Genomic DNA, 23,020 nt, shown 5'->3' with positions numbered 1-23,020 from the left:
CCAATGGAGAAAAGATCATTGTCCTCCACAGCGGATGCTGTGGTATGCTGTCTAGGCCGCCTTTCAGGTCCCAGCCTCTCATTTCCCCAGCGTTGGGAAGTTGCTGTTCGGAGGCTCCCAGCCTAGTCCCCTCCAGGAACTGCCTATGGTCGAGGCGAGCTGCTTCCCCTCCCAGGGTCAGCCTGTGGCCAAACACTAGTCCATATGGGTATGCAAAGGCCCAGCCACCTGCCTCAAGATGGGACAACCCTGCAGAGCCAGCCCAGCTTCAGAGCTCACCATGGGATCCACAGGGCCAGGGGGTTTGGTTGGCGTGGAAGTTCTGCTTCTCCCCCTGCTCATTCCTGCCCCCTCACTTCCTTACAGGGGCCGCTCCCACGAGCCCTGCGCCTGAAACTTCCTGCATGCAAATCTCCATCACTGAGTTTGTTTCCTGGAAAACAGCAGCTAAGAAGACGAATGAAATGAAGCTTGCCCCAGAGAGTGCCATTCTTCGGGGGCGGAGCAGGAGTGAAACTGGGTCTTTGCATGCACAGAGCCTGTGCCCTCCTGGCTCCATGGGGCGGCCTCCCACCATCTGCACACTTGTTCCACAGACAGGGAGGGATGTCCAGGTGCAGCTGCCAGACAGATGGCTTGGCGCAGGTACAGAGTCCTGCCAGAGCACCGGTGTCCCTGTGAGGACAGAGGGGACCCTGAACAGGGACCTTGATCTTCCCCTCTGAGGGAGGACTGCGGGTCTGGGTGGGTGGGTGCATTCTTCTGGCCACAAAGAGCATGGAAGGCAGCAAAATGCTGCCTCCTGACATAGAATCTCCTGATTCTAGCACTCTCGAGATCTGTTCAGTGAGAGTGTCATTTAGAGTTCATGGAGATAAATCTAGGTACTTATTTACTTTTTCTTTCTGTTTTTGATTTTTTTCAGAAGACCACAGGAGTGTATCCTTATAATAAATATCCGTGAGCATTTCCTTCGTGTCTGGCAGAACAGCATGGCAAACGTAGATGTAGATGCGGCACTTTGCAGTTGACAAAGTGCTCCACTTATCAGCTAAGCGCTTTAAGGTTGTTACTCCACTGTCTCAGGGTCCTCCTCTGCAAACTGTCCTGACGGCTGATCCCCACAAGGGAGCTCCGAGCTCCAGATGAGTGGTAGGGTAGGAGCCGTACGTAAGTCCTCCCTCACAAAGGAGGGGTCAGAAGCTGGGAGAGGTTCCGCGGCTTTCCAAGAACACAGAGCTGACTATGACCAAGCCGGAGACAGAACCAGCCCTCTTGGCAACAAGCCAGCGCTCCTTCCATCCCTTCTGAGCTTCCTAAATACCTGAGCACCCTTTCTGGAAAATTCTCCCCAGGTAGGAAAGGGTCTTTGTCTTGGACAGTGCCATGCTCTTAGCTATATGGGGAAGGCTGTCATTTTTATCTCAAACCTGCCTTTGACGCCCAGAGCACTAAAATTAGAATGGTAAATAAAGTAGCAAACAAACTAGCACTGCGCCTTTTTCTTCTTCATTTAAAAAAAGAAGAAGAAGAAAGAAGAAGAAGAAGGAGAAGAAGGAGAAGGAGAAGAAAGAAAGGTGCCTGGCTGGCTTAGTCGGTTAAGAGTCTGCCTTCAGCTCAGGTCATGATCCTGGGGTCCTGGGATGGAGCCCCACGTTGGGCTCCCTGCAGCTCCCCCTGCTTATGCACTCTCTCACTCTCTCTGTCAAATGAATAAATAAAATCTTTTTAAAATAAAAAATATTAAAAAAAGAAAGAAACAAGAAAGAAAAAAAGGGTTTATCCAAAGAAGGTGCCAAATAATGTTGCCAGATTTCTGATGGACTCAGCCAGAGAAGGAGAACCCCCATACTTGTCCTGGAACTGTGGGGCCATCCTCAGAATCTGGAGCCACGTCTTTCTGACCTCGGGTTCTGGCTTCCCCACAACAGACGCTGGGCTTTCATTATCTTAAGCATCCTCCACGTGTTACTATTTTCATGGTCAGTTCAAGTGGCATTTCTGCAGCATGACAAAACTGCATATTTTTAGATAGTGGGGACACTGCAATTTCACAGAAGACATACAATGGGGTTTTAGGACCTAAGTTGCCAATTATGGTCTTAAAATGGAAGCCTTGGCCGCACTCCGTGCTTAGCTTGATGTCTGGGGGAAAGCGCTATAATTGAAGGGTGCACTTCGTCTCCAAAGTGAGAGTCGGCTCGTCTGTCGCCATCCCAGGGCCTGGAGCCAAGTCTCTGCCACACCCTTTCCCCGTCCCTCTCCCCCAGCTGGCAGGGACCCTGGGACGAGCCACGGCTGGTGTGCAGAATCCAACATCTGGGGTTCATGCATCTCATGCAAATTCTGAGAACAAGTTCTTTGTGAATGTAAAACCCTGGTAAAGTATGAAAGCTAGACATCTCAGTAGCATTTCAGGGGAGTTTACGATTTGCCAAGAGACGGGCAACACCATTGCATTTAGCATTCACAGGATCCAGGAACACCCCCGAAGGGCTTAGCTGCTATGAGGCTGGGCCTGGGCTTGAGCCCAGCTCCTCCGGGTTCAGAAACCAGGCTTTACTACACGACCAGCTCTCCTCTCCTGTGGTAGCAGCTTTCAGGCCTGCCCAGTGGGTGCCCTCTGTGCCATATTCTTTAGTGTTCGTTTGGTTTCTTTTGTTTAAAATACACTTTATAGATTGCAATGCCAGCATCATTTACTTTAAAAAAAATCATCTCCCCTTGAATTTGAAATGCTATGTTCATCATATATTAAGTACTTATATATAAATGAATTTTGTCAACCTTGTGTTTTTCTTTTTTTTTTTTAAGATTTTATTTATTTATTTGACTGAGAGAGAGAGAGAGCTCAAGCAGGGGGAAGGGCACAGGGAGAGGGAGACGCAGGCTCCCCGCTGAGCGATGGCTCCACCCCAGGACCCCGGGGATCATGACCTGAGCCAAAGGCAGATGCTTAACCGACTGAGCCCCCGAGCTGCCCCAACCTTGTGTTTTTCATTCATTTCTTTGTAAATTCTAGCTCAACCCTCACACTGCTTAAACTAGTCACTGTGTAATACATTTTACCAGCAAATGGTAAAAGTCTTCCCATGTTATTTCTTTTTATAAAATATTCCTTGGCTATTTTTGGGTATTTATTCTACCAGATGAAATTCAAAGCCGTTTTATCAAGTTTCATTAAAAGCTCCTTTGGGATATTAATTGGAATGTCCTTAAAGTTAAAAACTAACTTGAGAAAAAGATTTTAGATTTTATTATGTTTCATGTTTGCTGTCATGAAGAACAGAATGGAATTTTTTTCCCCATTATATTTTTAAAAGAGTTATTGTTGGCGTAGAGGAAAGCTATGTATTTGCGTGCGTTTATTTTCTAACAGGATCCTGAACCGACTCAATGTAACTCGCAGACGTGGTCAAAAGACAGGCTCCTCTCTGTGAAATGGGGCCCGATCTAGATTGTGGATGTAAGTGACCTGCCTTGGGGAAGGTGTGGCCAGGCAGACCTCTGTAGTAACCAATTTAGTTCTGTATTTGCCCATTTACTCAACAACTCTTTCTATATTCCAGGTACTGTATCTGCAAGCAAAAAGAGGTGGAAGCCTGGAAAAAAAAGCTAACTAGCTAAAAAGTTTGGAATCCTTCCTACTTCCCATGAGTAATTCTCAACCTTTGGTGAATATTAGAGTCACTCAAAGAATTTGGTATAAATTCCAGAGCTCAGGCACGGTCCCCACATCAACAAGCCGAGGCCTCTGTGCTCCTTATTCCCTTTCTAGGTGACTCTGACACACAACCAAGTAGAGAACAATTGCCTGACACAGTCTCTAAAATATTCCTTTTGGTTTCTTTTGATTTGGCCATAAGTGATGGAGAAATAGCTTCTGCATTCAAAATTCACTCAGCCTGATGCTGTGTGTCCTTGGGTAAGTTCCTTAACTACTCTGAGAAACGCGATTCTTTAAAAAATCACATCTTTGTGTTAAACATTGCCCTTGCTCTGCATGTCTAATAAACACAATGCCTCCCAGTGAATGACACGTGAGCCCGGACATGGTATAAATGAGCTCATCAGGCCCTTTACTTTGAGACCCTTTGAGTCAGGCCTCAGGAAACTAGTCCTTTCCTCCAGAGCAGGGGGAAAGGGGAGCATGAGGGGGAAGTGATCAGAGGAGAAGGGGATGGTTGGCTCCTCTAAAATGACTGTCCAGTCTGGTAAGAACAGATGCCTCCCGGGATACCCAGGACTTCGCTGCCCTGCAGTGCCAAGTGCATGCTCTTGAACTGTGCTAGACTCTGCAGCCCCCAGGAGCCACTGCTGGGCAGGGGAGAATGCAGGGGGTCATAGGCCTGCCCCTGAAATTGCCAGAAACCAGAGGATGAGTGAACACATCAAGCAGCTCTAAGGAATGGTTGGCTCTGAGTGTAGGTCATGAATGAGACATACATGGTAGAGCAGCCTGCTTCCCTGAGTTTATCCCAGCTCCCCATCCCCCAGCCCGGTGACTCCTCCTCTCCGAGCCTCTGATTTTTCAACAGCCAAATGGGACGATCATGCTGTCCTCCTCCTGGTGTGGTAGTGATCGGGACTGGCGGGCACGGGGGTGGGAAGCTTAGTGAACAGAGCCACTCACAGGGCCTCTGGGTCAAGCTGGGGCTTCTCGCTGCATTTTGGTCACTGTCTTCTCAGAACTACGGAGGGCTGAGCCTCATCCAAGTACTGGGGGGGGGTCCCCAAGTGGTATAGGAGCCAGTGATGTCCTGACTTCTGCCAGATCCCTGCTTCCCTTTGCCCCACCCCAGCCTGGCCCCAGGACACCTTGCTGCCTGCCCAGATGCCCCTCATCCTCTGCCCTCTGGCCCTCTGACTCCTCGGTCTGGTCATAGGCACAGTGGAACTGGGCAGTGGGCCTGTCTGACTAGTCGCTGGGCCTCAGTTTCCACAGCAGACATGCTGCTGAATATAGCAACAAGGTTTCAAGAGCTCAACACAACACAAAACGAAACCCTCTCGGCCCCTGAACCTACTGTTGACCCCCACACCATGTTCTGTCTTGTCAGGATATGCCCCCCCAACTGTGTCCCACCCAGAAATCCTACGGTCCTACGGCCTCACCTTGTCCCGTCCCTTCTGCTGACTCGGCCCCTCTTAGAACCGTCCCTTTCCCTTCCAGATTGCGGCTTCCCCAACTCCACTCCACCTACTGACACTCCAGTAACTGAGACCCAGACGGGCCTCCCTCTGGCCAGTCTCGCCCCTCACAGGCCACCGTCACACTGGGGCCGGGTCCCCTTCCAATCTGATTGCAGCACTCACTGCCGGCCATCCTTGGGTAAACAACAAACCGGGTTGGGGGGGGGGGCAGGGCATGTCCATGGAGGTATCCAGCTGCATCGCACCCCCCCCTTTTATAGGGTGGGCCTGGTGCTCCCCACTCTCACACAGACACCTAACACATCAGATAGGGACACGGAGCCACAAGGAAGAAAGATCACAGCGGCATTCCCCAAGGTCACAGGGCATTCCTCACAGTCAAGGGGGAGTGGGGTCAGGGGCTGTGCGGACCCCTCTGCCTCACAAGAGCCTGGGACCTCCTCAGTGAGGTAGTGACAGACAGATCAACCCTCCTTCCCAGGGACAAATGCTCTCTCTCTGACCCTCTGACCCACACCCTGCATTGTGGTCGGGAAGAGTCTGGGCAACTCTTCTGTACTATACAGACGACCTAAGTCTGAGATGGCTCACCACCAGGTCCTAAGGCCCGGGAGGAGAACATGCCCCCCCGAGGTGAGTGACCCCGCCAGTCCCTCAGCACAGGGGACATGGGTGGCCCCGAAGGGAAAGTCATGCAGCCTCTGTCCTCCACGATGGTACGGACCGGCCACACGTGCCACCATCCAGTGGGCAGACGTTACAAGCTTGGGAATTCAAGCTGATCTGATTCCATCTTACAGTACTTTACTGAGACGAGCAACATTATCCCTTTACAGAAGAGAAAAGTGAGTCCCAGAGAAGGCCAAAGGCGTGCCCAAGGCCACACAGCTCAGAGACAGCAAATCAGCATTTGACCCCAGGTCGGCCGTACGGCCTCGTATTCCACCGCGCACCGCAGAGCTGCTGAGGGCGGGTGACGGCAGAGTGGAGGGCGGGCGGAGGGCCAGAGAAGCAGGTGGGAGGGTGGCGGCAGGGTGGGCCCCTCGTGACTCTGGGGCAGCATGGGCTGCGACCTTGGCATGGACCGGCCTCCTGGAATATCGAGGTACTAGGGCTCCCTTCCAGAAAGCACTGTATTCCCCTTTAACGTAGACTAAGTAAAACCAAAATCACTAGACTATTTTCAAATACATGGAAAAATCATGTTTCATCCTTTTTCTTCTTTCCTCCTTCCTCCCCTTCCTTCCTCCCTCCCTCCCTCCCTTCCTTCCTCCCTTCTTTCCTTCCTTCCTTTCTTCCTTCCTTCCCGTCTTCCTTCCTGTCTTCCTGTCTTCCTTTCCAGATACCAATTAAAGGAGGAAATGTTGGTTTTGATTTCAAGGCTCAGAGATATTTCAACCATTAAAAATAGCTTTAACCCCAGCCTGATCCCTAGCCGGAGACACACATGCGTGCACGCACACACACACACATACACACATGACTGCAGATCTAGGCCACTGCAGAAGGGACAGGTCTGTTGCTGCCTGGCTGGGCATCTGGACAAAGTTCCCGCTCTGGCCCTCCTCCTTCTCCCTTCAAAACTGGGGAAGTGCTTCCTGGTGTTTCTAAAGCACATCAAAGTGCAGAAACGTCAAACCAATAGCCCATGCCTCTCCAACATTAAAATAATCACGGACCCATTTTTTTTAAATGCAAAGATCTTATCATTTTCTTAAGAATCACCAAGAATAGAGCTAATAATGAGTGCAAGCTCTAAAACATCCCAAAGCCCACAGGATTCTTCCTCTTCCTCTCGCAGTCAGAACCAAACAGACTTCCTTTCAGCCCCTCGGCACTTATCGAAGTGCTGAGCAGGGAATACGGAGAGAGCACAGGGAACACCGGAGGTGGTCTCCATATGCCCAGGTTGGCTGGCTGGGGCAAAACATCCATGCTGGAAGCCTCTTGAACACCTGCTCCAAGAGTGTTTCAGGCACCAGCAAGCCACCTCGATGGTGAATGTAAGAAGCCTCTAACATACTCCCTGATCCTGTTTCCACAGCTTCGTGGTCACAAGTACCCACTGGTGGGAAGACCCCTGCGTGCTGTCGTTATGGGACGGGACTAACAGCCAGACATCCTGATTTCTCATCAGACACTGTCTTTTAAATGAAAACCCCGTCATACTGGGCTGGTCTGCTTTGTTAGTACCCACAAAAACAAACAAACAAACAAAAATGCAGATGTTCTTTTGATCACAGAGAGAGGGAGAGAAAAAGAGAGATCCTTGTTATCTTATGATCACTTGAAAGATAAAAATGGGCCCAGAGCTGCCTGTTGGTCCAGGACTTCTTCAGAGAGAAATGCCTTACACTTACAGCAAACCCTACCAGGCCTCTTTTGGCATTTATAACACTAAAAAAATACCTAGAGACATATTTACTTCTGTTCAGCCTTCAAATACCCATTTTTTTTTTTTAGCTCTCCAGCCAGCATGCCTTATCTTTCCCTTTGCATCTGCAGAGCTTAGTAGACAGATGACAGAGAGTCTTGTGGGTTCAAATGTGTCCCCTCAAGATTCATACTTTGAAGTCCTAAGCCCCAGAAGTTCAGAATGTGACCTTTTTTGGAGATAGGGTCTTTGCAGAGGTAATCAAGTTAAAGTGAGATCATTAGAATGGTCCCTAATCCAAAATGACTGGTGTCCTTAGAAAAAGGGGAGGGGCACCTGGGTGGCTTAGTCGGTTAAGCATCTGCCTTTGGCTCAGGTCATGATTCCAGGGTCCTGGGATCGAGCCCCGTTTTGGGCTCTCTGCTTGGCGGGAAGCCTGCTTCTCCCTCTCCCACTCCCCCTGCTTATGTTCCCTCTCTCTCTGTCTCTCTCTGTCAAATAAATAAAGTCTTTAAAAAAATAAAAAAAGAAAGAAAAAGGGGGGAGTTTGGACACAGAGTGGCACATACAAGGAAGATGGTGTGAAGACACAGAGAGAAGAGAAGATAGCCGTCTACAAGCCAAGGAGATGGTTATGGAACAGAGGCTTCCCCTGTGGCCCCCCGAAGGAACCACCTGCCAACACCTTGATCTTGGACTTCCCAGTTGGTGGCATTTTGCTATGGCCACCCTAACAGACATACAGTGAGTGAATAGTCAGTAAAAACATCCTTTCCCTGATGTGCCTCACTCTTGTGCTCTGCCATGGAAATGCCAATCCTGATGGTAATTCTTACCATGTAAAACCATACATATTCCAATGGCTAATAAGAATATTAAGTATTTCCTCTTTACTAGACACGCTGCAATGTGCTACTGTGTTGTTCTATTTCGTCCACGAACAGCCATGTTCACAGGCGTGAACCAGAGAGGTGTCGCTGCATGCTTTAAAGGGGGGTCATTCTGGGGGCGCCTGGGTGGCTCAGTTGGTTAAGTGTCTGCCTTCTGCTCAGGTTATGATCTCAGGGTCCTGGGATCGAGTTCCACATCTGGCTCCCTGCTCCGTGGGGAGCCTGCTTCTCCCTCTCCCTCTCCCTCTCCCTCTGTTCCTCCCCCTGCTTGTGCTCTCTCCTTTCTCTCTCGCTCTCTCTCTCTGACAAATAAATAAATAAAAAGTCTTAAAAAAAAGAGGGGTCATTCTGGAGGCACCCTGCCTGGCTGACTCTTGCTTCTGCCTACTGCCAAATCTGACTTTGGGTAAATTACACTCTAAGTGTTTTGTTTTGTTTTTAAGATTTTATTTATTTATTTGAGAGAGTGAGCAAGAGAGAGAGAGAGAGAGAAGAGAGAGCATGAGATGGGAGAGGAGCAGAGGGAGAGGGAGAAGCAGAATCCCTGCTGAGTAGGGAGCCGGACACGAGGCTCGATCCTGGGACTCTGGAATCATGACCTGAGCCAAAGGCAGACGCTTAACGACTAAGCCAATGAGGCACCCGTACACTCTAAGTTTTAAAAGTTATCTTGTCTTAATCTATGTACTGGAACAGTCGTGACACCTGTCGAGGGTCGCAGTCGGCTACTGATGTCTCTAGCCTTCCGGGGGGGTTGGGCGCAGAGTGCAGGCAGCTAGGGCTGGTCCTCTCACCTCGTTATCTGAATGCAGAGGTCATCATCCTTGATATGTGTCATGGCACGAAGTCAGTGGGCTCTGGACACAGGGTGAGGGCTGAATGGATCAATCTCTGCAAAATGTTGGGTGCACAATAGATGCTCAATAAGATGTATTAAAGATTTGACTCCCTGTGTCGTAGCCTCCAAAGCCAGAGCCATGTTGCTCTGTGCCATGTTGTTCTATGCATGAAGCCCTCTATGCTGTCGCTTCTGAAACAGGGCACTTCCAACCAAATCATGAACGTCAGGAGTCCTGATAGGACTGTTGCCACCCCCTCACCTCCCTGGTCAAGACTGTCACACAGTGGGCCATAGCTTCTGAAAAGTGGCCCGGGAGGCCCAGAAAAGACACACTGAAGTAATTCAGGGACTTGGGATGAAGCACAGAGAAGACAACAAATCTTCAGGCCAGGCCAGGGGCCAGCAAGATTTTTCGGTTAGAGGCCAGATAATAAATATTTTAGGCTTCGCTGTCCATAGTTGTTCTCTGTTTTTTGTGGGGTTTTTTTAAGATTTTATTTATTTATTTGAGAGAGAGAGAGTAAGTGAGAGAGCACAAGCAGGGGGAGAGGGAGAAGCAGGCTCCCCGCTGAGCAGGGAGCCCAACACGGGGCTCAATCCCGGGACACTGGAATCATGACCCGAGCCGAAGTCAGATGCTTAACCAACTGAGCCACCCAGGCTCATGACCTAAAATGGATGGTTGCCACCAAATGTGCCCCCTTCTTTTTTAGCTGTCAATTTCATTCTCTCTTTTTCTTCAGAGCCAACATTCTTGGGAAAAGTTTGTAGTTTCCACTTTCTCAAATCACTACTCTATAGTTTTGGGGTTTTTTTCTCTCTCCTCATCCCAGTACATTTGCAAAGTGCCTTCCATGACTAACCCAATGAATGTCTGCAGTCCAGTCCCATCTTCCTTGAAATTGCCAGTCACGTCTCCCTCCCCTGGTCTCCATGACACCCCGCATCGCCAGCACCCCAATACCTTCCTACTGCTCCTCTGGCTTCTCTTCTGCTCTTCCCTTCACTGCTGCTATTCCTCAGGGGTCTGCCCTTGACCTTTACTCTTTATATCCAACACACTCTCCACGGTGATCTCACTCTCCCCATGACTTAAAATACTGACACACTGATGATTATCACATTATCTCCAGGCCAGGAGCTTCGTCCAAGCCCCATGCTGACACAGTCCATGTTTACTGGACCCTTCTAAGCAGATACCCCGAGGCATCACAAACTCAGCATATTGAAAGCTGAAAGCTTACTCTTACTTCCATCCTTACCCAACATCTTTAACTGGTTCCCTTCTTACATTTTCTGTCTTGGAACTTAGCACCACTACCCGTGAGACTGTCGAACCTGAAACGTTAAACGTTGCCCGTGACTGGTGTGCAAGTAGACCGAATGTCCATCTAGAAAGGACATTATAGAAGGAAAGTTAAAATAAATGTTCTTTTAAGTCTAAATTTCAGATTCTACCATTGTAAGTGGGTACTCTCTCTGGGGTAACACATCCCATCTGAATTTCTAGCAAAAACATGGCCTCCAAACTTCCTCCCAATCTGTCTGCTGCCTCCCTTACCTACCTCCTCAGCCACATCTCTCATCTACTACTCCCTACCACCCTAAACTCATGTCTGGTGGTCTAGCAAATCACTCTATGCTGCAGGACTTTGTTCACTACTCCTTTCATTCAACATGCACTTACAAAATGAAGTCAGTGTTGGGCGCCTGGGTGGCCCAGATGGTTAAGTGTCTGCCTTTGGCTCAGGTCATGATCCCAGGGTCCTGGGATCAAGTCCCGCATCGGGCTCCCTGCTCAGCAGGGAGCCTGCTTGTCCCTCTGCCTCTCTCTCTCTCTCTCTGTCTCTTATGAATAAATAAAATCTTTAAAAAAGATGAAGTCAGTGTATTCATATGATGAACTCATATCATCCTTAAAGACACAATCAGATGTCACTTCCTATGCAAACCCTTCTAAAGCTCCTACCTCCACTGCCACCAACCTGTCCCACTAATATGTCTACACTTCAACAAACACACGACATTGCAATTTCCTTGTTTTCAATCTCTCTGTTAAATCATGAGCTCCTGGGGATCAAAAACTCTGCCTCAGTTTCCATTGCTTCTCCAAGACCTCTCTTAATAGTATATAAAAGTAGTAATATAGTTGTAGGTGGCATTTATTAATGGTTTCATGTGCTAAACAGGAATAATAATATCACAATTTTGCATGGACTGCCCAATTCATAAATGTGTACTTAATGATTTAATTAATGAAGTTCCTTAATTAACAAAGAAGAAATGGGATACTGATTCTTTTTTTTATCTCTGTAAAGATTAATACTATAATTACTCACATACCACAAGACCTCAGTAAATAATTATTGAACGAGTAGATAAATGGATCAATTAATCACCTAAGAAACAATTAATGGTCCACCAATTTAATAATATCTCACTTGTATGTGGTGCATTCCAGTTTATGGAACATTTCATTCAAATCTAAGATTTAATCACTATGTGCATTAGTTGTATTAATATTACTATTTTTTGAGGGACTGAACTGGAGCTCAGAGGTGGTGAATGACATGGTCACGGTCACAGCTCATGGCTGGCAAACCAAAGACTTGACCAAGACTGCCCCTCCCAGTCCCCACTTCCCCACAGCTACCCCTTTCTCCTCATGGCTCAACTTCAAACATAAAGTGGTTCCCTTTAGTGGCATGCACTTCACAGGCAGAGATTTCCAGAAACATCTAAAATGGTCCAACATCTGTTGAGGTTATGAACTGCGGGTTGGTGAGTAATCATCTTTTACACCAACTTCAAAGACACTGCTGGAGAAAATTTCTAACTAAGAAAAACACATACACATGAAACCAGACTTGGAGCAATACTTCCTCTATGTCCTCCTAACAAATGACTAAGTTCATCACCAGAAAAATTCCTACTGAAAATTCAAAGGCTCACGTTATTTATATTTGATTTCTCTCTAAGAAGTTTGACTCATATCAAGTGGACCCCTTCAAATCCTCCCCACATACAAAGGCGACCTGGAAGATGGGACGATAATGGAGTTTTCTGAGAGCATGTGAACTCCTCTTTCTTGAGGTCATTATGTGTGATCCTAGGTCCTGGGTCAAACTGCAGAAATTTGGGGGCACAAATGCATCTGGAGAACCAACATGAGCTGAGCAAAGTCATTCCAATAATGCAGAGATCTCTCTTGGGACGCTGAACAAGAGCATCAGGCAGAGGCTGGTCTGACCTCTGATTGGACTGTGGGCACCTCGCCCCAGGTCACGCAGTTGCTCTGGACCCAGGAAGTCAGACCCCTGAGACTGCACTCAGACCCTCTTACTCCCGTGACAGTAAGGTCAGCTGTGGCTGTCACCTTGTCAGTTACATACTGTGTGTGTCAGGCACTGTGTTTTGTGCTTCCCTCCGTGACTTCATCCAAATCTCACAGTCACTTGTGGATGCAGGGATATTAAGAAATCTGCCTTCAGGACACTCAGGCTCAGAGCAGTGATGTGACTTGCCCTGGGTCATACAGACTAAGAACAGAACTAGAATTGAAACCCAGATTCACCAAAAGCCAAGGTCTCTCTGCTTCACTGCTTCTACTTCTACAAATATCTGCCAAAAACTTGCTTGCTTGTGCGTAAGTTATCACAAAAACAGAAAAACAAAAACCACACCTTAAAGCATAACTGAGCCAATAATTAGAATCTCAAAAAATAGAAAACTCAAAGGGAAATTTAGAGGACATTTAAGCCAACTCCTCACACAGCAAGGGCATCTCCAACATGCTTGAATACTCCAGTGGCAGAGAGCTCATCACCTCTGTCTCCATCACAGCAAGACCACCGATGTCTTCTCCTTCCGTCCTCTGACCCCGTCCCCTACTCATCCCCCACTGGCCCCCCATAATGCCAGAGGACTCATCCATACTGAGGCCTCCTCTCAGTTGCTCCTGGCTCCTGAGCTGGGCCCTCTCATCTCCTAGACTTTGCACACATGGGAGGGAAGGTGACTGCTTCCATCATAAATCAAATCCAGTTCCTCCAAGGAGCTCAGGGAATTTAGCAGAGACTCAACAGTGGGGAAGAATAAATGAGGAATGACCAAAGGATCATTAAAATGAAACAAAGCTTTATATAGCATTAGGCACTTATAACACAGTATTACTATTTTTAATCAACAGTTAATATTATTATAATCTATGAAACTAAAGGAAATCTACCACTGTCAATGGATTGCGTTCAGGGATGGTTTAACTTATAGCCAGCTACATAGAATGACTCGAGGGGCTCTAGGAAAGGCAACCTGTTTAAAATATTTCCTCCAAATACTTGTTAAATGGTCTGAGAAATAAAAGTTTTCTGGTTTATCCACTTGTTAAAATGTGAAAAGTCTTGTGTAAAATATCATATTGACATAATATCAATCATTTTCACCTTAGTTTTAATATTTTGTTAACTCCATTAGGTTTGACAAGAGTTCTCAAGCAGAGCACTAGGAAATGAAACAGTAAACAAACAAGGTGCTTCTACTCATGACAGTTAGCTAACCAAGGCTGATTTGGGGGTGGGCCCTGCCTTGGGATGGAAGTTCCATAGGGGAGGCATGATGCTGAGGAGCATGAAATTATGAGTTTCCCTGAGTGGGCTGAAGGCCAGGAATAGGGAGGGAAAGAAAATCGAGTGGAATCAAAAGTCAGTTCCCTCCACTTCACAGTTTCCATTGGGGTCATTTTTTATCATGTGGTATCTGACTGATTCCAGGCTAAAAAAACACCTCCTATAGCTAAGCAAGAAACCTGAGAAAAATCTTTAAAGCTAAAGCCAAAACGACCAAACCCAAAAGGTAGCTCCTAGTTGGCATATTTTCTTCTTGTCTCTATCTCCCTTAAATTTGATTGAGCGAATCCTTGATGGGTGAGGTGCAAAACTCGTCCTATCTGAGGAGGAAGTTTCTGAGGAAAATCCTAAGTCTTCTCCATCCCCTAAGATCTAACAAGGGCTCAAGACCCGATCATTCAGCAAACATTAATCAAGTGTCTCCCAGGCTTACTATGGACAGCTGCACAGGTTGTACACTATACAATTGCAGGGACAGCATTCATACATACTACCTGTGAAAGGGATCCCTTCGAACTGGCAATGCTTGACCTAATTTAGCTATTTCAACAAAGCCAAACATCAGCAGACACTGGATGAAGCAATTTTACATATATCTCTTTCAAGCTTAACAACACCTCTTTGAAGTAGGCATCTCATCTCCATTTTACAGGTAAGGCAGCTGAGACTCAGAAAAGTTCTTGAAATTGGTCAAGGTCATACAACTAAGGAGTGGCGAAGGAAGGGTTCCCATCTTCCAATACTCCACCACCCTTTATTCATTTATTCTTTCTGCCAACAAACATTAATTGAATCACTATTAGCTTTAAATAGTAACCTAGAGCAAATGGAATATATACATATTCAACCTAACAATTACAAAGGAAATAATATCGAGCATCTACTGTAGACCGGACACTGTGCTTCGTGTGAAGGATCAAGCCATAAGTTACAAATTCCATTTCTGGAGCACAAAATCTAGCAAGCAAGAAGCAGTACACTCATTCATTCAGTAAATACTTTGTAGTACTAAGTCCCAGGCAAACTTCTAGGGGCTAAGACTACAGCAGCGAATAGACAGATGAAGCCCCAGCCCTGTGCAGCTTCCCTTCTGGAGGAAGGGCAGACAAATATTCGAGAAGTAAACAGGTGAGAAGATTTCACAGCAGACAACAAAGCAGGGTGGGGGGTGGAGAGTCAGAGGTGACGTTAGCTCAGAGCAGAGGGCAAATGGACCCCGGAGAGGTGCACTAGGAGGCACATTCCCTGTTGTCCTTCCACCTGCCGTTGCTGTGATCCCATTTTACCAGCTGTGTCCTTGTGCTTCTTGGCCCCTGGGTCTCAGAGGAGAGGTCGGGGGTTGGGGGTGCTGCTAGTTGTGAGGCTGTGCCCAGAGCGGGCTCGGCACCGCTGATTGCAGCTGCCCGGGCAGTGCGGTCCCCTGTAGCACAGGAGCATCCCGGCTGCACGTCCTGCTCAGGGAGGGGAGCTGGTCCCCGGGATCCGAGATCCATCCCCGCACAGCTGTTCTCATGGGGTCACTGCACCCTGTGCCCTGTAAGCTCCTCGGCAGGGCGCACACGCATGCAAACTCTGTGTGTATTTGGAAAGGAGATGTGAGTTTTACACAAGCTGTTGGAGTCGGTGCCTGTTCCCCTGGGCCTTCCAGCCCAAGGACCAAAAGGATTAAGAATTGGCCCTTGTCTGGGTTACTGTGTCACCAGTCTAGTGGCTCAATGGGAAGATGACGATGCACCTGCGCCGTCTTTGGTAGCGCCCGCCACGCCCTCAAGCGTGCCCCTGATGAGACTATTAAAGCCAGCCGCCCCTGGGGTGCACGCTGTGACCTCAGGAACGAGCCTGTCTGCCCAGCCGCCGGGAGTGCTGCTGGCCCCTCCAGAAGGTCATGTCCACATCAATGTGTGACCAATGTGAGGGCACAGACATTTTGAAGGTCATCCCAGCATCCCGGAAAGGGCAGCTGAGACCACACTGCAGGTCACGTTCTCCCCTGGCCAGTCCTGCACCTTCTCTTTCCCCCTCCCACCCTTGCAGGTACCATTCCCTAAACAAGGACTTGCACACCAAACCCCTTCAGAGTCTGATTCCTGAGGAACTCAACCGACTACAGTCAGCACATTTAGTGGGGAGACTGGGTTTGAATTCAGATTGGTTTTGAATCCAAGCTCTACCATTTACTAACTGTGGGACCTTGGACCTCTCTGACCCTTTGCTTCCAAATCTGTAAAATGGACATAATCATGCACATCTCATAGGGCAGTTGTGAGGGTTAAAATACGGAAAGCACTTAGCACAGTGACTGACATAATATCCCAATAAGTAGGGATTTTTTAAAAGAGGGGCACCTGGGTGGCTCAGCCGGTTGAGATCCGACTCTCAATTTTGGTTCAGGTCATGATCTCAGGGATGTGGGATGGAGCCCTGCATTGGGCTCTACTCAGCAAGGAGTCTTCTCTCCATATGCCCCTCCCGCTGCATGCGCTCCCTCCCTCCCTCTGTGTGTGTGTGTATGTGTGTGTAACATAATATAATTGTATATTATATATAAAATTTTATAGCTTTGCCCGTTAAGCCAATTAAAGGCTGTGACTTAGCAGAGCCATTTTCTCTCTCGTTTCCTCTTCCATGAAAAGATGGGTTTGGACTTGTGAATTATCACTGACATTTCTTAAATACTCAATCAGGTTCTGTGCAGAGCATTGTACTTTACTTATTCTTCCACACGAGCCTCCTACAATCATCTATCTTATTTTCTACCATCATCCCCATTTCAAAGAAGCAAGCAGAGGCATCGCAAGGCTGAGAGATACGGCCCCGGACCTCAGTGGCTGAGAGCTGGAATAGGACTAGAAGTTGGGTGGACGGACTTCAAAGCCCATGGCTGCACCATGTCCCATTGCTTCCCACAATTAGATAATGGGCACGTTCCTGGCCAGCACTGACATTTTTGGGGATCACACGACTCTCTGGCTTAATGGAAAACATTTGCAGAAATGATCAACTGAATTCCATCAACCCACTGGCATAGCTGACGGGAAAGGACAGAGGCAAGGCGGACAAAGTTGATGGACCATAACTGTGTGGCCCGAAAGACTGGTCGTGCAGCCGCTTCTGTCACCTGGACGTCAGGCTGTGGCTATCCCTGAGCTCCAGCTGGCGGTGAGGAGAGGCGCTGGAAAGCTGGCCAGGGCCCACCGGAAGGAGGCATGTGTCTCAGCACCACCTTGCACCCTCCCAGCCGCAGGGTCACTCACAGCCCTCCACACCTGCTGCTCTCAGGGGGCTCATGCTCAAGGGCTGGACCATTTCCTAAGGGGCATTTTGAAGTGTCAGGTGAAATGAACTTAGAATGCAGATACATATTTCCAAAGACTCGTACTCTGTGTTTTCCCCTGGTTTGCAATCCAAAGACTCTGTGTTTGGGCATGCAGGAGACAGGGAGACAGTCGTCATCCTACAGCAGGCTTCAACGTCTGAGCAGATGATTCCTGCTAACCCCGAGCATCCTGTCTGTATTGGGTGTGGCAATCGACCTTGGTAAGACTTTTAAGTTGTGGGACTTTTAAGAAGCAATGGACGCTTTCTCTTATAAAGAAATGACAGCTTTACTGTTTTACTTGTTTTAAAAAATGTAAAAATTTTTCCCCAAAGAGTAAAATGGTACTCTATCCACAGATGACACAACTGTCCCCATTTTCTCAAAATCGAGCTTGTCCATTGGCCAAAGCATCCTGCTCACAGCCCCAAAGGAGAGCCTTCAAACAGTTTGAAAGCTCACTGTGCAACTATGTAAAGCCCTTCAGGGATGTGTGGGACCCAAAGACCTCTATTTCTTGGCCCCTGACCCCCACCCAGCCTCTCCCTGCCCCTTGCTGGCCCTGGGATCCTGAAGGACTTGTATCTCCCTGCATATGCGGGGCCAATGCACACCCTGGCCTTCTCTTCGTGCACCTCCCTTACCCAGGATGCTTCCTATTCCCACCTTGGCATCTGGCAAATGCTCTATCCTTCTTTATGATCCAGTGTGGCCATGATGCAGCTCTGGTGTTTGCCCTGCCTGTCTGCGGTGAATTTGGGGATGCTTCCTGAGGCCCCACTGTGGTAAGTGGCCCATCTCCTTCAACTTTGACTTCCTGTGCCTTTCTCCTGACTAGAAGGCAGGCTCCTATCTTTGCAGTCAAGACTTCCGACCTCCATACAGTGCCTTTTCTGGAATTTAAGTGAAAATTCAGAATCCATTACCCCAAAAGTGGCTGACATACATATAGTCACTGAATTGAACCACACTGAAGTGAAAGATGAGCTGTTTTTCCCTAAAATATTTCTCTAACTTGCCCACCCTAGAGCTCACTGCCACTTTCCTCCTCACCCACCCCCAAGAAGAGATCTTACCAAGGTCGATTGCCACACCCAACACCAAGTCTCCTGCCAGCTCCACGCTCAAGTGCAAGCTTTTCTGTACTGCTCATCTGTCTCACCTCACCACATGGAAATGTCTTCAATGTCTGAATGCCCCAGCCTGTTTCATGCCCCTGGGCCTTTGCACACACAACCCACTCTCTCTGAAGGAAAGGCTTTCTGAAACTTGGCCAGTTGACAAACTCCTGCCATCTTCAAACCAGCTTGTGTGTTAGAAACCTCCCTGGTGCTCTAGTACATGGTATGTACCCCAGACAGATGTGTGAGAGTTCAGAAGTCACCTTCACCCTCACACCATCCCCACTGACCAATTGGTGTCTCAGAATCCCCTCTTCAAAGAGGCTTTGAATGGGTGGCTGAATAACGCTGACTCGTCACAAGAAACAAGGCCAAGCATTAGATGTCCAGACAAGTCTAGGACTAGAAGTCTATCTCTGTCACCCTTTCCAGAAACTGAAACTAACCAGATATTCTTATCTAACTCAGAGGGGGGCCAAATGCATGGGGGCTCAAATCCCAGGCGTTAATTTAACCTCTGGGACCCTCCGCTCCCTTATTTGAAAGACAGAACTTACTACCATCTAAATTTCTTAGGAGCATTAAATAATTTGTAAAATGTTTTGTGTTTAGTGAATATTTCCTTTTCTCCCAGAACAGAAAGTGCATAAAGATGAGCATTTTACATATGCATGGTGCTTACACATGTGCGCACACACACACACTTATGCACACACAATCCATGTCAGAATCATGTTGACATACCCCCCTGATGCCCACCAGGGGAACACGCCCAGACTCCTAATTCCAAATTGAGAACTCTAAGCACAGATGGAATGCGAGCTCTGACATCCCTCCCTCCTCCAAATCCCACTCGTCAAAATCACACTTGTTTAAAAATACTGCGACACGTCACTCTGCCTTGGAAAGCTCCACTCAGATCCCCAGCCTGCATGCGTGAAGGGGGAAGTGAAATTCTACCTCCTTTTCTTTCTTGTGTTGGTCATTCAAGTGCCAGGAATACAAATTATCACAAAACCAGAGTGGAGGCACTCTCGTCACCTAGAGGCAGCCGTGCTCTGATTTGCTCATGTCGCACAGTATGCATTTGACATTCAGAGTGGGAAACCAACTCTTGCTAGCCAGGATGCCTCTGGGAACAACTGCTGGAGACCAGTTTGGCAACACAAACCTAGAGTCTTAAAATACAGAATTGTCAAACCCAGTCATTGTGCTTTGGAGAATGTGCCCCCGGGAAGTAACCTAGACGTTGGGAAGAGCTTTATGTACTCAGGGATTCATTTTGGTATTTCCATAATGGTGAAGAGTCATAAACAATCAAGTATCCAAAAATAGAGGAATGAGTTAGTAAAGGGCAGTGTGTCTACCTGGTGGAGTAATACAGAAACCATTGCTGGTAACACTGACCTGTCTTTACCTGCTTCTTCCTCACCAGACGGGGAGCATCGTGATGGTAGGAATGTGGACAGAGGAATGAATGAATGAATGAATGAATGAATGAATGAATGAATGAACATATACATGCATGAACGAGCATATGCATGCATGAATGCATGACTTAGAGAGATCTGTAACAATTTGGAAATACACACACAATGCTCTATTAGATAAAAACAAAAGAGTAACATTGTAGGGAGATTACAACTGCTTCAAACCACAGAATAAGCCTAAAGAGATTAGAAGCAAATAAAACAATGTTTGAACTGACATTACTTCTATGTAACTCTGTGGTTTTTTTCTCTATATTCCTGCATTGTTTGAATTTTCTATAACTAACTGATATTAAAAGAAGACCTGTCTCCTGAGATTTATGTGAAGATCAAATGCTTAGTGCAGTGCTGAGGACAAAATGGAGCCTTCACCAAATGCTGAAAAGTTTCAGAAAAGACTATATTCTCACATCTAATTAAATGCAGCACATTTCTCTTCTCTCCCTCCTACAAAATGAAGTAAAGGGATTTAAAATGACTAAACCTGCAAAAGAGAACACACAAAAGCAAGAATGAGCAAACAGCAGATAAAGGAACTGAACACATTTTTCAATGAGGAGAAGAGGGAGGTGTGTTGACGGACATGTCAGCGAGGAGGAGTTAATACTCTGGGTGCCTGCAGAGCAGAGTATGGACTGACCTGCCAGCTCCACGGGCACCCCAGGAAGCCCAAGAAGGTACCATGGAAGGCAGGGGTGGAACATGGGGCTGAAACAGGAGGGTCAGCCGCCCACACACAGGGATTGCTAATGGGAACAGGAGATCACTCTTGCACTTCCGGGCTCCCCAGTGAGCCCTATGTACGTGGATGGAATAAGTAATACTCTTGTTTGGACCTCAAGTCTTGACATTACTACGTGTTGCAGATGAAGGGGAACACTGGAAAGGGTGATAAAAGAGAACCCCAAGTCTTCCCCCATTCAAGGCAGGAATTCAACAGTCGCTTCCAAGACGGACAAATCAAGGAATAGCAGGATCCCTGTGTTATTTAGAAACGGAGAGGCCAGAATGAGAAAAACTAGCTGTAAGAGTTAAATGTGGTAGCCTCTGGAAGCAGAAATGGCAGGGGGTAGAGGTGAGGCAAGGAACCAGTTGGGTTTTTTTAAAACCATAAATCTTTGGGGACAATTTGATTATTCCAATTGCTTTTACATTATCTTTTTTTTTTTTTTTAAGATTTTATTTATTTATTTGACAGAGAGAGACACAGCGAGAGAGGGAACACAAGCAGGGGGAGTGGGAGAGGGAGAAGCAGGCTCCCCGCAGAGCAGGGAGCCCGATGCAGGGCTCGATCCCAGGACCCTGGGACCATGACCTGAGCCGAAGGCAGACGCTTAACAGACTGAGCCACCCAGGCACCCCAGTATTTATTTATTTATTAAAAGATTTTATTTATTTATTTGAGAGACAGAGAGTGAGAGAGAGACAGTGAGAGCATGAGCAGGGGGAGGGGCAGAGGGAGAAGCAGGCTTCCCGCCGAGCAGGGAGCCCGATGCGGGACTCGATCCCAGGACCCTGGGATCATGACCTGAGCTGAAGGCAGTCGCTTAACCAACTGAGCCACCCAGGCGCCCTGCTTTTACATTATCTTGATAAAAGTCGGTATCAACCTTGACCAGAGTCTGGCTGGGATGTATATTCGCTGCTTGGCCTTGGGTGTGTTAACCAACCCTAAGCGCCCCCGTCCACCATCCATGACTTGGCAAATGGTGACTCCCACCTCCCAGCATTTCAAAAAGCTGCCACCAGATCATACACATACGGTGCTTGCACCCAAAATCCTAGACATAAAGTCTTCAAGTGTTTAGACACAGATATAATTCTTTATAGAATGTGCAGGAAAAAATACCCATGCGTGCATATATTCTCCAAAGTTAGCTCTTTGAACTGGGTGGATGAAACTCACAACCCGGGTTGTTGAGGATGTTTGTACTTTTAGCCCCAGCCTTGGCCAAATGATTCCCTCCTACACAAGCTATAATCTGTCTCTTCAGCCAGGACTATAATGACAGATTATAGTCTGGAGCACCGCAGACATCATGTCACAGGACAGGAATTAATGTTGTCGCTTGGGCCCTTGCAGTCATTTCCTGACTTAGGGAAGGCAGAATAAGGATGTGCGTCGAGGCCCACGCTCACCTACCCTGCACCCAGCTCACCCCCCTCCAGAACCAGCCCAGTGCGCCCCACTGCCCTGCACTTCCTGCTGCCTCGTGACCAGACAGGATATGCAGTGATGGGGCCGTGCGCCATGTGCAGGCCGGGGCAGCAGCTTCAGTCCGGGCCATGCTCCCGGGCGTGGTGCCCTGCTTCAGACGGCCCCGTGCCACCCAGTGGGCTGAGGGCTGAGAGCCCCCTCTCCTCTGCATTAAGAAATACTAGCTAGTTCTACCCTTTGGGGCCCTAAGTGCCACCATTCTCAACATTGCCCCAGGACGGTATAGGTCTAGTCATTCTTGGACCGGGGGAGAACAATCCTTGGAATGAAAAGTGCAGGAACCAGACGAAACCCTCCTCTGCTTCCAGTGGATTGCACTACTCAGCCAAGGCATTGATTCTCTGGGAGCCGGTTTTCTCATCTGTGAAATGGGCATGGTGCTGGCATTGCCCTATCTATGCTTGTGTGCGGTTGACAGGAGCTTGAATTAATGAAGGCGAGAGGGCCGTGCAAGCTATCCCCCACTGGGCAAGATTAAAGGGAAGAGGAGGAGAAGGGAGAGTGAGGTGGCTCTCTCATCAGAGGGGTGGAAAAGACCATGTGCTTACCTTTCTCCGGGAGGGAAGGCAGAACCACCGAGGGGCAAAAACTGGGAGCATCATTCTGAGCAACTGAAAAGAAGAAGAGGCAGCCTTTTAGCTCCCCTACACCCTCAAAGGCATTAACAGGGGTTCATGGTGGTGATAGCGAAATTGGACCTGGAAGGCAGGCAGGCTGTCACCCTGAATAGGTCAGGATGGCCTAGGTTGGGATGAGGTGACAATCACATCTCAGTGGCTTAAAACCACCACCATGCAGGAGAATCTGTCCCTCACACCCAGTGTCCACTGCAGGTGGGCTGGGGCTTGGCTCTGTGTCATCCGCCCCGGGGCCCCACGTGGAGCAGGGCTCCACCATGCCCCTGGCTTCCACAACACTGCAGCAGGGAAAGAGAACACAGCAAACTTCGCTCTTGCTCTATGGCTTCTGCCTACAAGGGACACACCTCATG

The 23,020-nt window shown here is 48.0% G+C and overlaps 1 protein-coding gene across 1 annotated transcript in view; it reads right to left on the bottom strand.

The window, feature by feature from the left end:
- TG (thyroglobulin) overlaps positions 1-23,020 on the bottom strand; it is a 244,568-nt gene that overhangs the window by 117,069 nt on the left and 104,479 nt on the right. Inside the window, exon 36 of the mRNA XM_035011980.1 lies at positions 22,578-22,640. Coding sequence (XP_034867871.1) covers positions 22,578-22,640 — 63 coding nt within the window. The remainder of the gene's footprint in view (positions 1-22,577; positions 22,641-23,020) is intronic.

The sequence above is a fragment of the Mirounga leonina genome, unplaced genomic scaffold (genome assembly GCF_011800145.1).
Source record: "Mirounga leonina isolate KUSES-001 unplaced genomic scaffold, KU_Mleo_1.0 Mir_165, whole genome shotgun sequence".
Lineage (NCBI taxonomy): Eukaryota > Metazoa > Chordata > Mammalia > Carnivora > Phocidae > Mirounga > Mirounga leonina.
Note: the sequence above shows the minus strand (reverse complement) of the source record. Positions and strands in the feature narration are given on the sequence as shown.